This window comes from Podarcis raffonei, chromosome 5, assembly GCF_027172205.1.
Source record: "Podarcis raffonei isolate rPodRaf1 chromosome 5, rPodRaf1.pri, whole genome shotgun sequence".
Taxonomy (NCBI): domain Eukaryota; kingdom Metazoa; phylum Chordata; class Lepidosauria; order Squamata; family Lacertidae; genus Podarcis; species Podarcis raffonei.
Genome location: NC_070606.1, coordinates 46,180,468 through 46,197,787, shown reverse-complemented (window position 1 = coordinate 46,197,787; position 17,320 = coordinate 46,180,468). Strand labels below are relative to the sequence as shown.

At 42.5% G+C, this 17,320-nt stretch overlaps 1 protein-coding gene across 2 annotated transcripts; it reads right to left on the bottom strand.

Annotated features, from left to right (window-relative positions):
* Positions 1-895: 895 nt before the first annotated feature.
* Positions 896-16,103, bottom strand: OAT (ornithine aminotransferase). 2 transcript variants are annotated; one of them, XM_053388958.1, is made up of 10 exons: positions 15,980-16,103; positions 11,628-11,846; positions 7,946-8,170; positions 7,317-7,412; positions 5,956-6,083; positions 5,700-5,822; positions 4,459-4,587; positions 2,877-2,990; positions 2,348-2,492; positions 896-1,536 (listed from the first exon to the last, which is right to left on the bottom strand). In XM_053388958.1, the coding sequence occupies exons 2-10, from the start codon at positions 11,824-11,826 to the stop codon at positions 1,376-1,378; spliced, it is 1,320 nt and encodes a 439-aa protein (XP_053244933.1). In that variant the 5' UTR covers positions 11,827-11,846; positions 15,980-16,103; the 3' UTR covers positions 896-1,375. The 2 variants fall into 2 exon arrangements, with proteins under 2 accessions (XP_053244933.1, XP_053244932.1); XM_053388957.1 differs by lacking the exon at positions 15,980-16,103 and adding an exon at positions 15,587-15,608.
* Between the last annotated feature and the right edge of the window lie 1,217 nt (positions 16,104-17,320).

The window sequence follows — 17,320 nt, the reverse complement described above, 5'->3', positions numbered from 1 at the left end:
GCAGTAGCTGGTTGTGTAAACAGTCTTGCAACAATAAATATAGGAGCTACAGTCATATGTTGCACAACCAGCCACAGGAAACATAGTAGCTTCCTGCCTTCTGTTGCACAAGCCATTCCGTGAGTACAACTAGTACACCGCTTAGGGAATTTAACTTACCGTAGTGCGGCACTGAATTCCTCCCGGTATTTTCAAACTATGAGCTAGGTGGAAGTGAAGAAAGCCTCTCTGGGAATCTGACACCTTGTGCAGGAGTACTTGCATACTTCCACATTTCTCTGCCTCTACAGTTGCAGATGCAAAGCATCACAAGGGTCACAAGACTCCAGTACTTTCTTATCCAAGAGGAAGCTAAACCTGACAGTGAACATCACACTATTGCACACAGCAAGGGCAGTGCAGTTTCAAAACCACACCTTCTCTATTTTGATCAATAGTAGCTTGTTAGAGAAAAGTGTCTGGAATGGCCAAGTTGGGAATGATCACTGTAATTAGCTTGATTGTAAAAGATGAACATGTATTGTTCTTCACTGCAGGAAATGACTAGCCAAGAAAAAGGTTAATGGAGAAGTCTTCACGCACATACACTATAAAAGCAATGCTTTTAAAAACCTTAAAAGCAGTAATGTCTCACTTAAAGTTTCCATTTTGATGATGAAATTGCATCTCTCTCAACAGAGACACGCTACACTACACTAGCTATTATTAACAAAACAACTCTATCCCAATTGAAAAACGACAGTATCAATATTAGAACAATTTTTACCTTTACATTCAAATTGTTTTTAACTGCAATATTGGGTAGGTGACAAGTACTAGATTCAGCATCCAATGCCAGTTTGCCAAATGCAATGAATATGCTTGTTATAGCAACAAAACACTGACCAGTAAGACATCCATTTGAGCTACCTTTATGAACCAATACAGATTTCAAAAAGGTGAGAGATTCTACTGTTCTTGATCCTCTGAAGCTAGAATTTCCAGTCAGGATACAATCATTAGCACCAACAGCAAGATTTCAGTCCTCCATACAGGGGCAAATGCTAAAAGAAAAGGTTTGAAATGTTTGGGGGGTTTTAAATAGCTTCTTAAGCTGTTAGCATTTGGTACAACAGTTTCATATAATTTATATTTTGGCTGACATGTAAAAGGAGACATAGCCAAAGTCACAATAAATCAAAAACAATTTTAGTCATTTGCTCCCCCCCCCCGGGTCCATTATTTTTAAAAAAATTAAAACTGATTTTAGACGGCTTTTGGTTTTCAACCCAGCGGGAAAAATATTGAACTTCAAAGGGGGGCGGGGTTCAAGAATATTGCTTTTGTAGTAGCGTTATGGAATCAAAGTTGAAGGCAGACATTGAACACTGTGCCTTTAGAAAGATAAAATGGTTTTGTGGATAATTTCAATGCATTCTCTGATCTCATCCTCCTTGATCACCAGTGGGGGAGCCAATCGGATGATATCACCATGTGTTGGTTTGGCCAGCAGTCCATTGTCACGGAGTCGCAGACACACTTTCCAGGCATCGTAGTCTTTAAAAGAAATCCAAAAACAGAATCAAATATTTGCTTTACAACCAACTGAAGTAAGCATTACAAGGAGCTCAAGGTGGCACAGGTGTTTCTCCTCCTTCCCATTTCCTCATCACAACAATTCTGTGAGGTAGGTTAGGCTGACAGATGGCGACTGCTCCATGGTCACCCAGTTTGCTTTTATGACCAAGTGGGGATTTAAACCCCGACCTTCAAGGTCCTAGTCCAACACTCTAACCCACACTACACGAAGGAGATGGGTTGTGGTTTCATTTCCAGACAGGAAAGAAATTTGTTCAAAGTCTGTTTAGAAATGGCAGCTTGGACAAATATTTCAGCTCTGGCCACAAGAGACCAGGTGTGCTCCTACTTTTTAGACAGTACATAAACTTGATTGAACTTGCAATCTTTTTTCAGGAAAAGCATGTCAAGCAGTCTGGGCTACTACCTATTTACCCCAGTCAGGAGGACTTCAGACTTTTAGAACTTTCTGTTGCGATTGAAACTGTCTAAACCCTATTCCTAGAGCATCCTCAGTTTCAGGTATTTTGGGTCAAAGTTCCCTATTCTCCTTTTGTGTGTATTTTCAAATACTGCCTTTTTTATTCAAAAAAGTAAAAAAAGGAGAACAGGATATATACCCCCAAATTATATACCTTTACTCAAATAGCAGCAGCACCTAATTGATTCTGAATGGATATAATATTATGCTATTGCCTCCAAACTGGAACTTGCAGAATTCTCTTGCAAAAGTGAAAATGGCCTTGAATCATGTTGAAGTCTTGTTAGCGCAGTGTAAAAACAGCCTTACCTTTTGTTTCACGAATAACAATAGCATTTAATAATCCTTTTCCTCTGACACAAGCCACAATATCTGACGGAGTCTTCATAAGCTCATTCCTCAATAAGTTGCCCATGATTTCTGAATTCTTAACTAACTTTTCTTCTTCAATTACCTAAAGCAGTTTGAAACAAAGGTAAGAAAACTGAATGATGGAGGAAGAATCATAAAAACGTAAACATAAGGTTCAGTTTGACTCTCATCACAAGACCACTACTAACCATAATTATAATTTATAATTATATTTACTAACAATACACAGTTAACTATAAAATTACAAGTCATAACATGGTACAGATGTAAAAAAAGAAGTCTTCAATTATGAAGACGTGAACAAACATACGACACAAAGCAGATACATGGATATTTGACTACTTTTATTATTAGACAAGTTGAGGGAAATGACTGTGAACATGCAGTTTTCGAGTTATTTAAATACTGCACAGTGTTAGCATAGTCATGCATAGCATTCATAGACCTTAAACTGATATTTACGTACCTCGAGTGCTGCTATGGCCACCCGGCAAGCCAATGGGTTCCCTCCATATGTAGAACCATGTTCTCCAGGTTTAATGGAGAGCATGATTTCATCATCACATAGTACCGCTGAAACCTAAGAACATAAATTCTGCACTGAGACAACATTTACCAAAAACTTAAGAACATTTTTCCTTTGTCCTGCTTCACAACACCACAGAGGTTCCACTAAATTACATGTCTGTAATGTTTTGGCATCATTATGCATTTAAGACTGTAATTCTGAAAGTCGGGACTGTGTTGGTTTGTTGCTTTGTTTTTATTGATATGTAAAGCAGCTCAGGGAGTGTTTACAGCTAAAGAGTGGGGCAAAAATGCTTTAAACAAACAAATCACTTTGCTGCCTCCCCCCTACGGTTACAGCTGCTGCACAGAGTCTAAGGCAATATTCCTATTTATTTCCCATTGCTTTATAAAGTATGCATTCCTCAGTAAATGCTTTGCAGAATGAACTGCAAGTAGGTACAATTGCCTGTTTGCTGTGTTCAGCATTTATTTACCATTTTTAAACTTCTGACTCGCTCAAAAAGAGTTGCAAAATGCTGGATGTGGTACTCAGGCTACTCAGCAGGAAAAGAAATTCTCCGTTTCAAAGCTGTTTTCACCAGACAATCATGTAAGTGGTCTAGAGAACTTAAATGGCCTGATCCTTCAAGACATTTTACTGGATGTGACAGCCACCGATCTGAACAGACCTTTTTTCCAAATATATACTTAAGATTCCAAACTAAGCAATACTTGTTCAAAAACAAGACAGTTGTTAAACTTCCCAAATGTACAGCTAGTTTCATAATACCATATCACACTTCAAAATGCTTGCTTTGTGCCTAGTTCCCCCGGACTTAGTTAGAAACCTGGAGCAATGTGATGGAGAAATTCCCCTTCCTGAATATGATTATTTACTGTTGTTCTTGGCCAGCTAAATGTATTAACAATGGAGCAATTTCAAGTATTAGAGTACAGTACAGTGCTATTTGGCGTTCCTGTGCATGCGTAAAGCGTGATTTAGCACTTCTCCGCATGCGCAAGCACTGAAAACCGGAAGTAACCAGTTCCGGTGCTTCCGGGTTTGGCGCGGTGCACAACCCAAAATCATGCAACCCGAAGTGTCTGTAACCCGAGGTATGACTGTACCTCAGCTCAGTACTTCTAGGCTGTTACAGGTCTGACCTTGGAAATTCAGAACTGCAGGACCACAACTGATTTGGTCAGCATGCAATCTGCATTACACCCACAGGTTCAGTCCCTGGAATCTCCAGAAGGGACTAGGAGAAAACCCCTTCTGAAACCCTGGATGGTCACTGCCATTCAATGTAGTCAGTACTGAGCTAGATGGATCAATAGTATATCTCAATATAAGGAAGCTTCCTATGTCACCATTTGCTGACCTCTGTCATATTGTATGAACAAGAATCCTGGAAGATAGTCCTAACTGACTCCACTTCATCAATGCTCCTTTCATTAAGCCAATTTTGTATCTTAAACCTGTTGAAATCTCCAAAAAGCAGTTCAGAACCAGCTGTTTCTCATTCAATATTACTTACGGGATAAAGACCTCCAGACAGGGCCTTTCCGAGCAGGATCATATCTGGTCTAACATTTTCATGATCGACAGCCAGCATTTTCCCAGTCCTTGCCAACCCAGTCTGAATTTCATCAGCGATAAAGAGAACCTGTTTTATTTTAAAAGGAGCACATATTCAAGAAGTATTTCTAGACAAGGAAAGTTCACCCCAAACATCCCTAGCAACTCTCGTCCAAACTACAGAAACTGGTATAATTAAACAACTAGCTCCAATGTTTAACCTCTGCTCAGCGTACTGCTATATCACACCACATCTAGATCGCATAACTTTAAAAATTCTAGGCTACATTTGTGCCCACAAGATTCTTTATGGTAGTACGATTTCACAAGCCAAGAATGCTTAACAGCATTTCACTTAACAGCCCCTTTAGAACTTTTCATATGAGAGGCCTGAATATCACTTGCATAGCAGTATCAGAGTCTCATCATGCACTGGAAAGCATAAAAGAAAATAGCTTCAATCCAGAGAGCCCCTTTAGACCTGCATAGAGAGGGACTTGATGAATTGTCATTCAATGAGCATTTAGTTTGTTTTGTTCTCCTTTAAAAGAGAAGATTCTCCAAAGCCAAACTCCAAATGAAGATCTTGCAATATGGCTTTCTTGACCCCATTCCTAATCTACATTTACTCTGTCTGATCTAAAGTCCAAATGATGTATATGTTTGGAAGCAGGAAGGTCATTATAATCATTCCACAGGGTGAAATTTGCCACTGCTGTACCCCAAGATAAACCAAAATGTTCTATTGAAACAGCCCTATCAGACTGAAAAGCAAAGACAATTTATGAGTTGCCCAGGAGTGGGATAAAGTCCATTTAAAAGGTACACAAAGTATAGTACAATAACCTTGTCGTCTACTTAAGATAGACACAGAACTGATAAGATAGTAGAGTTGAGCAAGAGCTCACTTTGGGGGAAAGTATTTTACCAGGTCAAAACCGACATCATTGGTGAGAAAAACACTGATTTCTTTATAATGATAAAAAAAGCTATACCACTTACTACTGGACCTTTGGAAGATTCAACTAACTAAATATTAGACTGTGTTAACCAGCAGTGTAAAAAAAATGTTTTTTGAAACATATAACAGCATTATACGATTGTTATCTTTGGTCTAAACAAGGTCTGTTGTATTAGTTAAAAGACTTGGCCACTTCCCACAGCTTGAATGTTGTGTTCTTAGCACAGTGACTTACTTACATTATGCTTTGTGCAAAGCTCTCGCACACCTGTGAGGTAACCTTTATCCGGAACAACGACACCAGCTTCCCCTTGAATTGGTTCCACCATGAAAGCTGCTACATTTGGATCCTGAAGTGCACGCTAAGGACAAGTATATTGCAATGAAGAAAGACAGTTACTGAATGCCGTTATGGAGAGATGCAGAACAAGATTTATAACATTCCTTCTCCTAACGTCTGAATAGGTCTTCACAGAATGGAAGATTGCAACACACCTCAAGAGCTGGCAAGTCATTGTATGGAATTATTTCAAACCCTGGCATAAATGGTCCAAACCCATCATAACTGGAAGGATCTGTAGAACTTGAGACAGCAGACATCGTTCTTCCCCAGAAGTTGCCAGCTGGGAGGAGGGGTGGGGGGAAAGAATGAACAAAATATATAATGTTCAGTTACGTTATGCAGCCTAGTCAACAATCCGAATATGTCAAAAGACACCACGTCTTTCTAAAAGGTAGAGATGCTAGAGATGTATCACAGTTGTGTTTAGATCAAGGATGGGGAACCAGTGGTCCTCTAGATGTTGCTGAACTGCAACTCCCATCATCCCACTGAACATGGCATAGGTATTAAAACCTCCTTGCCCAAATCTGGATTTTAAACAGCATTTAATGTTATCGGAATTGATTCTGTTGAAAATGAATAGCAAAATACATATCGTTTAATCATGTTCACCTTGTACGTTTGCCATGTTTGCAAGTGCCAAAGAGTTGCAACTTACCAAAGTTATAACAAAACAGAGTCTTTTACCCAACATGCTTGTCCAGGATGAATGATTACAGCATGCTGTCTTAACAGAGCCCAGAACACCGACTGCATGAGATTTCAGTTGACCAATACATTTCACAAGCCTAAGCACACTGCCTCAACAGCAAGTCCCTGCAAACTGAGCAGGATTCGTTCCCTAATAAGTGTTGTTTATGACTGTAGCCCTAATTTGTCAGCACCATATTCCCACCCCGCTTTCACCCATGAAAAGAAAGATTAATCTCTTCTCAGTTAGATTTCGGTTCTTTATGGCACCAGAGACGATATAGGATTTGATAAATCGGAAGGTGATGAGGGCACAACTTTGCACCTTATTTTAACTTAATGAATTCATTACAAGCAACAAACCATTTAACAGGGGTGGGAACTTCAGGTCCAGAAACCAAAAGTGGCTTCTCTGGTCTTTCCACCCAACTCTTGGGACTCTCCCTACAACACATTTTCTCTTCCCTGACCATGCCCATCAATGGCCCTTTTCCTCTCTCTCATCAAGTGCAGCTGCCACTGAAATGTAACTTACTTTACACAGGTAAGTCACATCCCTTGCTTTGTTCGCTTTTTGCCTCTGGCCCCAACCATTGCAAGCATGTGGCTTGGGAAGGAATGCAGCTCTGAGGCTGCAAAAGATTCCCTACTACTTTATAACACGTTTAAGTAAAAGACACAGACACTCCATTTTTAATACAAAGGAATTCCTACAGCATGTTGTTGTTTTTAAAATATGCATGATTTCATAATCCAAAGTCTCCAATACCTTTGTTATGCCCACCCGCAACAAGTTCTTGTGATATTTAAAACTCTGACATACCTGCGAAAAGTATCTTTGCCTTGTATTTGGGAATTCCTTTCACTGTATATGCCCACTTGCGAGCCAGTTTACATGCTGTTTCTCCAGCCTCCACTCCTAAAATAAGAGAGCACAAAAGGAGAGGGGTAGGAAGAGAAGGAGAACTCATTACTATCAGAAGCCACATGGTGGACTATTACGGAAGTATGCCATGCAGGGTAAGAGCCTAGGGCCCTGGAAGTGTGGGAAGGGACAGATAAAAGCAGTGTGATGTTATCAAGAAGCTGAGTTCTGCTGGAACTCTGCACATGCCTTGGAACCATGCCTATACTTTGGCAGTGTCACTGCAAAGGAGGAGAGAAAGAAACATTGACTTAAGCTAAACGACCTCCTATAGCAGCAGCAAGAGCATGGCCCCACAGCAGCCTTCCCGCCCCGCCCCCCCCCCACTGTACTTGCTCAAAATTCTGAATACATCCTTGAGCTGAAAAGGGTTGGAGGCATGGCACTTTGTGTGCAACAGATTTCCAAACACACAGGAAGCAAGCCCAAATTTCAGGAATCCACAACTGTTCTCTCTAGCTTCCCACTTAAGTAACAAAAGCTGTCCTTTCACATGCTTTTTTGGAGGACAAAACAGAAAGCCTTACCTGTGTTCATTGGAAGCACTTTGTTGTATTTGAACATTTTTGTGATATACTCTTCATATTCGCCAAGTACATCATTGTAAAACGCTCTTGAGGTAAGGGTGAGTTTGTCACACTGGGCTTTCAGAGCAGCTACAATCTTTGGGTGACAATGGCCTTGATTGACAGCACTGTAAGCACTTAAGAAATCAAAGTATTTTCTGCCTTCTACATCCCACACATAAACACCTGGGGCGGGGTAGACAAGCAGAGGTACAATATTAGGAGAATATTATCAATTGATATATCACACACACAAACCTCTGGTGACATATAAAACAAAAAAAAATGTTGATCATTTATTGTTTTTAGAATTGAGGCATAGGGTGAATGATGCAACTGATTAAGTCATTCAACTGCTAAAAAACATCGTATAATATTTGGCTAAAGAAAAAAGCAGCACTTCAGTATAGATATACTACATAAACAGAATGGCTACTTTAGCAAAACTGAACAGGAATGACACAAAGTACAGAATTCACATTTCTCAACTTCCTATATGTACTTTTTGGCACAGTTACCTATGCATTTTCTATGACTGTAAGATAACTGGCTAAGCTATTTTGTGTCAAGCGCTGTAGTAGTACTGAGAAAAGATTGACACCTGAAAATGCAAAAGTATTATCTGTGCACTGTGGGGGTGGGGATAAACTTCATTCTCTTCCCTTGAAAATGGTCTGTCTGGTACTGCATTTTCCCCAAGGTAGTCCTGCTAGCACAAGCCAGAGTTTACATTTTTGGCACAGCCTAGGGCAATCTGCTCATGCTGACTTTAGCTATGAAAGACTTGTACCCATTTCACATAGATATCAAATGTGTTTACCAGGCACAGCTTCATAGAAACAGGAATGAATAGCTAGCTTCCAAAATGACTGTCATTTGGGTCACACTGACTTTTCACCCACACTGTTCAACATGCACCTTCTAAGGTAGATCAGGTAATATGCATTTGAGCACAAAATCTCTTTGTAGGCCAACAGTATAAAACTATGGAAAGGCTGTTTTATTTTCAAACTTCCTAGGTGAGAGCGAGACTCCATGCCTGCACCCATCTGTGCTATGCCAAGGCAGGCTGCCAGATGCCAAGACAATAAAACTGCCTGCTTATCCTCATGGAAGCATGAGGTATACTTTGTACTTTGCTACACTTATCCAGCTACCAAACACATGTTCAGGAAGATAATACTAACCTAAGAAGCTGCTAATTTGCAAATGCAAACCAGTAAAAGAGTTGACCTGAACACAGTTTCCAGACGCTTGTTTTACTACAAGCTTTAATCTTCCATTATGAGGTTACATAGTAGCAAGGAAACAGACTTTGAGACCATTTGCACTTCTAATTAGGCTAAATAGGCATTCCCTTGATTTGGTGAAGCTTGTCAAAAGTAATAAAAGTTCAGCAACCTTGTAGATCAGGTGGTAAGTATGCTAAACAGTTGGTGCCCTAAGGTCAGGATAGTTTAGTGATATATGCACTGGGGAGACACCAATAATAAAGAATGCTAACAGAGCGCTACCAAAGCTAGACATTAGAATTATTTAGATTAGGGGTGTGGAAACTGCAGTCCGTGGGCCAGATGTGGTGCTCCAGGCCTCCCCATTTGGCCTGCTAGGCCATTTCACCCCATGCCATTCTCAGCTGCCTCACCCCTGCCCCATCAGTGTGGCTGCGGCAGGTAAGAGCAAGCTGATTTAGGTGCACAAGGGAGCTTCCTGTGGAGAACCAGTAGGCACACCTGATCCCTGCAGAAAGCAGGTTCGAACTCACCTCCCATCCACTGAGTTCAGGCCTACTTTTCAGAGGCTTCCAAGCACTGCACAGGGCTCTCTGGAAGGCGTGTATGATGCTTTGAAGTCACTATCTCCCTCTATCCCAGCAGACCACATTTGACAGATGGGCTGGGCCACCACTACCCCCTATTAATACCTGACGTCATTAGAGGGAGAGAAAAACCTTGGCCACCAGATCCCTGGTTTATATTAAGGCAGACTTTAAAATGTCAAACGCTAACCATTGCGCCCGGAACTGAAGGCAACATAAACCAAAGAACTGCAGAAAATAAAGGCAATATAAAAGAGCAGTAAGTTTTTATAACAATACACACCACACTGAATGCAGCATGATCTGTTGTTTTTTATACAACTAAATGGAAATGTGGGGAATACTTAAAGAAATATAACAACCAGATAAATTTCCAAGTAGGGCTAGATATATGAGCAGCAGCTAAAAATAACTAGAAGAGGGGTGGTAACTAAGGAGATGCAGCACAGCAAGGATTAAACAAGAACCCATAGAGGGGTATGTGGGGAAGTCAAAGAATATATGATAAGTGATGATAACTGTATAAGGTATGTATAAAATTATATATACATATGAAATGTGGCATTTTTATGCTCAGAACTCTCAAGCGTTCTAGGTTTTAAAGCAGGTCAGGGAACCTGCCGTTCTCCAGACATTACTGGACACCAACTCCCTGCATCCCTAGACAGCATGGCCAAGAGTCAGACATGATTCCCTGCCCCTAGTTTAAAGGCAATTATGCCACCTCTCCTGAGTTGGTCTCAAATGCCAAGCAGCGCTCAGTGAGCTAGAAATAGAGGAGCAGGCACAGATTAATTCAGCCAGTGACAGCTGCAGGCTGCTTCTCACAACTCATTGCAAAATACTTACCCTATGCATCATCAGGGAATGAAAGACCAGCAAACCATGGACACAGGCTATGCCTGCTGCTTCCTATCTTTTGAATTCAACATGCTTTTGTCCTGTTCAGACAACTAGGATAGTTCTCACAGCTGCATATTGCACAATGTTGGCTAAGAGGAAGTTACTTTTAACTTAATCACCAAACCAACAAAGGAGAGCTGTGGAACTAGACTATACAAATGACTGCCCCTACATTAAATACAAAGGTAAAGGTACCCCTGACCATTAGGTCCAGTTGTGGACGACTCTGGGGTTGCACACTCATCTCGCTCTATAGGCCGAGGGAGCCAGCGTTTGTCCACAAACAGCTTCCAGGTCATGTGGCCAGCATGACTAAGCTGCTTCTGGCAAACCAGAGCAGGGCACAGAAACGCCATTTACCTTCCTGCCGGAGTGGTACCTATTTATCTACTTGCACTTTGACGTGCTTTTCAACTGCTAGGTGGGCAGGAGCTGGGACCGAACAACAGGAGCTCACCCCATTGCAGGGATTCGAACTGCCGACCTTCCGATTGGCAAGCCCTAGGCTCTGTGGTTTAGACCACAGCGCCACCCACGTCCCTTCTTACATTAAGAACCATTATATGCCTCCCCACACCCTGCCAATTGCCAACTTCCTCTCTCTCCTTGGAATCTTCTTGAAACTGTTTAGGAGAGGCAGACCCATGATCCCATAAGACAAGGGGGTGGGAGAGAAACTATCTTCCCCAGGAAGATAGTAGTAACAGTGTTTTCTTTCTTCTGAGTTAACACGGTCAGGAAAACAGCTGAGATTGCACATGCACAGCAGCCAGAGCATCCCACATTTCTGTTCCAAAAGAAGCATCATTGTTGCAGTGATGATACAAATGATCCTTGCCACTGGAAAGCATTAAAGTGAATGGCTGAGTTAAGCTTCCATCCCTTGCCTAGGAACCTATTGGAAAGATTAAAAGTACATACCTTTTCCTTTTTCAAGAGCAACAGGGAGCGGGTGGTAGTTATGTGCACCATACTTGGCCTCACGCTCAAATATGTAGTCGGATGATGGCGGGCCTTGGACTGTTTTCTTAGTTGCAACTGACGTAGCTGAACTCACTGAAGCATGAACGCCTCGGCAGAGAACGCTGAACGACTGCCGATGGGCCAGTTTAGAAAACATGGTTACAGTGCGCTGAAGGTCTGAAAAAAGAAAAAATGGCACATAGGGAATTGGGTCAGAATCATGAAACTCAAGAGGGTGTCCGCTTCAACACCACAACTGCAAACGAAACCTTTACAACTAGTTGTGATTACATGCAGGATTTTGAGAGGGCCTTCTTACACAGACAAAGTATTTCAACACAGAAACCTAGATCCTAGTGCACTATTAAAAATTCTCCACAGAACAGCTGATATGATCTTCATGAGGTAAACACAGACTTTGCACAGCTAAGCTAGAAAACATGGGACAACACAGTAGACCCAAACCCAAGTTCCCAACCCAAGAGTCTATCTTATATGCAGCACACAACGAAACATACTCTTGCTAAGGTACATGCCTTCCCCATTAGGTGTGAGTTCACGCCAGGATGAGTCATGGAAAGTTGCATCACACCAAGCCTGTCAGTTAAAAGCTTTGGTATGCTTAAGTTACCTTTGGATATCTCACAGTCAACATCCAGATTTGTGCTCAGCTTATAGCAAGGGCGGGGAGCCTTTCTCAGTCCATTCCTTCTTGGCCAACATTCTGAGGGCCACATGCCAGTGGTGCACAGGGCCAGAGGCAAAAGTGGGAGGAGCAACAGGTGTCGACCACACAAGAGTTGGAGGCTTATATCGATACACATACACCAACCTACATTATTGCAGTTCAAGCAACACTCAAAGAGGGTGCAGAGAAGGGCCTGGGAGGTATGTGGCTTGTGGAGAGTCCTATGAGCTGGACAGAGAGGCCTCAAGCTCCTAGACCTGAGGTTCCCCATATCTGACCTACAGCTTGAAGACCAGTATTGCCAGTTCTCATCACTATGTTCCAAGCTCTGAGCCATGAAACAACTATCGCATAGGCCCTGCATCTTGAAAACCAACATGTAAGAAGATGCTAGAGGATTTTCTATAGCATTTTCAATTATCGCATGTTTTTCACTGTTGGTCACTTAGCAGCAGATAAAAAGCCATGAGAACTTAACAAAAATAATAATAATCCCAAGTGCCTAGTTGCTTTGATTCTTAAAGTCCTGGTGCAGGGATTAGAAATATTTTTCCAGGCTGCTGAACTCTACTGCAAATGTTCCCCTGTGGAGCTTTTAAAGAACAATTAATCTGAGTTACAATACAACCCTTGTCACCAGAGCATTGCAACACTGACAGCAGACAGACTAATCTTCAATATAAATAAGACCTACTATTACCTTTCAGTATCATTCGGTTCATAAGACCAAAGGGGAGTGTTGTGGTGGTTTTTAAAAAATGGTTTATGCGAGCATTTGAACAACTAAGCAAAACCATACACATACAGTCCTCTGCTCAACCATCACTAGACAGTTCATTTAAAAGACAGGTAAGTCTATGCCATTGTGTGTGTGCTGATTAATAACTGCTTGTTATATTAAACACGAAACAGAATATATTGGCCAAGGAAAAGAAAAGCTAAAAAAAAAAAATCTTAACTCTTCCCCCATCCTAAAAAAAAGTGACTTTACCAGATGCTTATACTCACTTGTTATAAGCTGTTTAAGCAGCATCCCTCACAGTGGAGCGGGAAAGTAAAACACATTTCTAGGAGTACAGCCTACAAAAGCTTGATTCTTTAATGTACTTGCATGGGAATAAGGTCCATTGAACACTGAAAGACTTGTTTCCAAGCAAACATATATAGAACTGCACTGTTAGTATCCTACCATTCCAGCATACAAAGATGACACATAGCTTTGCTAGTTCATAGAATCATAGAGTTGGAAGGGATCCAAGGGTCATCTAGTCCAACCCCCTGCAATGCAGGAATCTCAGCTAAAGCATCCATGACAGATGGCCATGTTGTACAGGAAAAGTCAATAGCTACCTCTGTTAATATTGACAAAACATGTTAATGGAGTTCCAATGTGACATTTAGAAATTTCACCCCCCCCCAAAATAGCAAGTATTGCACTACATAAGATTTGGATAGGACCCAGATTTAAAATTGCATCACTGAAAGCTTGCATCAGGATGAACTTCTCAATGATAGGACTATACAGGCCTGGCCCACTACACACCCCTCACAGGGGAAAAAAGCTAGCTTGCTTAATAAGCATATACAAGAAATAAATGCTGGTCTTAGAAAGAGGCAAACTTATGGTTTATTAAAATACTATGAATCTAACTGTAACTGCTGTGATACTTACTGTCACCTCCTAACATTGGCAAGTGTGACGAGTTGCCTTTGAAACCCTTCTCATAAGGCAACTGCACACAAAAGATGAGCAAGTAATCCGTTTTGAGAATACTCAGATTTTATATTTTCTGTTCGTATATACATTTTTACTTGTACTGTAATGATTTTGGAAGAATGTTCTGAATCTGCTGGTTATAAAGGCATTTTGAATGAGAAGTAAATCCACCCAAACTGGTGCTTTCTCAGGTCCATTTTCCTATTTAATCCTTTTAGCTTTACAGCCTAGTTACCAAATTCATCTCACTGCCAAATATTTACAGACACATCACTACTTGCAAATAGTGGAAACAAGGATAGTGATGCACATGGCTAAAGTGCAAGAAAGCAAGGTTTTCAGGTACCCAAAAATTGGGGGGGAGGGGCGCATCTTAGCAAGGAAAGGACATCTGCCCAGTGGAGCTGAGAATAGTCAGACTAGAAACATACAATATTTCTTCAGAGAGCTAGCATCAGTAAACAAGAGACACTTGCTTGAGGCATATATACTCATCCCACTTTTGCCTTCTGAAACAGGTTTTGCATGCTTCATGTTGGTTAAAAAACCCACAGAAGCCTGTTTGACAAAACACTAGTAGGACAAAAAAAAAACGTGTTTATGAGAGAAATGGAGAATCTGCAGTCCTCCAGATGTTGCTGGACTACAACTCCAATTATCCCTTAGCATTGACTGTGCTGGCTGCAGTTGGTGGCAGTTGACAGTCTGGCAACATCTGGAAAGCCCAATGTTCCCCATATTGGGTTTATTACATGGGTAGTAATGGTAGGAAGAACAAAACAGGCACTCTGCACAGTTTTGATTGCCATGCCTCAAAAGGAACTTTGTGGAGTTGGAAAAGATGTGTCTCTTTAAAAGCAGTTTAAACCAAATCATGGAGGATAAGGTTAACAATGATAGCTGTGTACTACTTCTGGTGTTGGATGCATTATGCCTCTGAATACCAGTTGCTGGACAGCACAAGTGGGAAGCAGCTCACACCCTGCTTGAGAACATCCCATAGGCATCTAGTTGGTCTTTGTGAGAGAAGCATGTTGGATCAGATTGGCCTTTGGCCTGAACCTACTGGGATCTTCATATGCCTCTTCTAGACCAGTTTGCTCTTAAATGCTATGGCCTATTCCACCTCAAGTTTCCGTTGTACTGTGCCAGAAAACTACTAACAGTGAACTCCTATACATGTCTACTCAGCAGCAAGCCCCATGGGACTAATGCCCGGGTGAGTGTGCATCTATTTCCTTTGCTACCCACTTTATTTACTCTCAAGGAAACCAGAAAAAGCCAGGGGCCTCCTTTAGCTGAGATCTTGTACCAGCAGGGTTTTACGGCTCTGCAAAAATGGAAGAAGGGAAGAGGACCATCAAGGCTCTCTAAGGACGAGAGATGATGAACTTGTAACACGGAATACATCATAAAACAAAAACAAACCAATTGCACACACACACACACACACACACACACACATGCACATTTTGAAAAGGCAGGGGGTGTGATAAGGCTTCACGTATCCACCGCAGGCTGAAGGGTGCTGTGCATACATTTCTAAATAAAGACCAGCTGGGGCTAACCTACATACACTCTGTGCATGCTCAGACACACAGCGTCCCGTTACATGCTCCAGAGCAGTCCACGGGTCTCCAGCAGGGGCTGAAGGACCAAATTACGTTGGGGAGGCTCGTGGGGGGACGACGACAAAGCAGTAAAAGGGGAAGAGAGCAAAAGGAGAGAAAGCGCTGCATGGCCAGGGCCTCGCTCCAGCCCGACGGCCGCCGCCCGCTCCCCATCCTCCCGGGCGTGACGGGGTGCAGCAGCCGCGGAAGGGGGTCCCCCCGAGGGAACAAGCAGGCGGCCGGGCGGCCGACTCCTCCCCACACCCACCGGGCCTCCCTCCTACCGCCGCGCTACCTTCCCGAGGCGACTCTCCTCCGCTTCGGCGAGAAAGGGCAAGCGTGGCTTCCTCGGCCGCCTGTCACAGCTCAAAAGACCGGCCACGTCACAAGCCCCCCTGGCAAGACGCGCCGGCGCCGGGGCGCCCCATTGGCCTCCCCTGCACGCCGCACCCAATCACAGCGCGGCGAAGGCGCCTCCCCCGGAAGAGCTCGCGCGCTATTAGCCGCCTGCTTGTCCCCACCTCTGCCGCTCATTGATCCTCTTAGGTGCATTCCTAGCGTCGCTCTCGACCAATCAGGGTTTGCGCGTAGGATTCTTTGGGTCCCTCCTGGGCGCCTCGCTGCCTCTTTCCTTCTTGCCTCTCCGATACAGATTAATGATCAAGCCTATCTAAAGCATCCGTGAGAGATGGCCATCCAAACGCTGCTTAAAAACCTCCAAGGAAGGAGAGTCTATCACATGCTGAGGATATTAATTTTTGTCTATGTCTTTACTTAGACATATTTTAGATAAATAAGGCCCTGTATGTTCAGTTGGTTAGACTTATTCCTCCAATGGTAGGTAGTTATTTCTAGATCCAGATTTTCTTGGGCATCTGAGTTTAAAAGAAGAAGGGAAAAGTTCCACAAATTTGAAAGAAACCATAGAAAAGAAGGAGTTGAAGTGCAAAATCAATGAACGGAATAAGCGTTCAACACCCTTCCCGTTTCCTGTTTCTCTGAGGCTGCTTTTATCTAGGAACAATGACAGGGTTTTGCCACATGTTCCTGTTTCTGCACTTCAACTCCAATCTCATCTTTTTTAAAATAAAAAAAGCTGATCCAGAGATACATTCATAGAGAATGGGTAGCTAAATCCAAGGCTAAAGAAAGATGATAGGAATACCAGCTGGTGGGGACAGATAAGAAGCAGAGGTGTGAATAGGAGAATGGGGACAAAACTAGAATTTAGGTGGCTCTGGCTCTGCCAACTACAGTGGTTCCTCGGGTTAAGAACTTAATTCGTTCTGTAGGTCTGTTCTTAACCTGAAACTGTTCTTAACCTGAGGTACCACTTTAGCTAATGAGGCCTCCCGCTGCTGCCACCGCGCTGCTGCGCGATTTCTGTTCTCATCCTGAAGCAAAGTTCTTAACCCAAGGTACTATTTCTGGGTTAGCGGAGTCTGTAACATGAAGCGTCTGTAACCTGAAGCATCTGTAACCTGAGGTACCACTGTATTGGTCTCCCTTGTACCCTACAAGTACCAATGAAGAGAGCTGCTGCTCTCGTGCCAACTTGCTTCTGTGCTTCCAAGATTCACATGGCTGAACACTGGCAAGCAGGGAGCAGGACGAGAAAGAACTTTGGTCCAGTTAA

Excerpts from the sequence above, each read along its gene's own strand:
- OAT (XM_053388958.1), bottom strand. The coding sequence starts at position 11,826 with ATGTTTTCTAAACTGGCCCATCGGCAGTCGTTCAGCGTTCTCTGCCGA. Across the intron at positions 6,084-7,316 it reads GGCAAAGATACTTTTCGCAG|CTGGCAACTTCTGGGGAAGA; the intron begins GTATGTCAGAGT and ends CCCTCCTCCCAG. Across the intron at positions 2,493-2,876 it reads TGGCCATAGCAGCACTCGAG|GTAATTGAAGAAGAAAAGTT; the intron begins GTACGTAAATAT and ends AAACTGCTTTAG.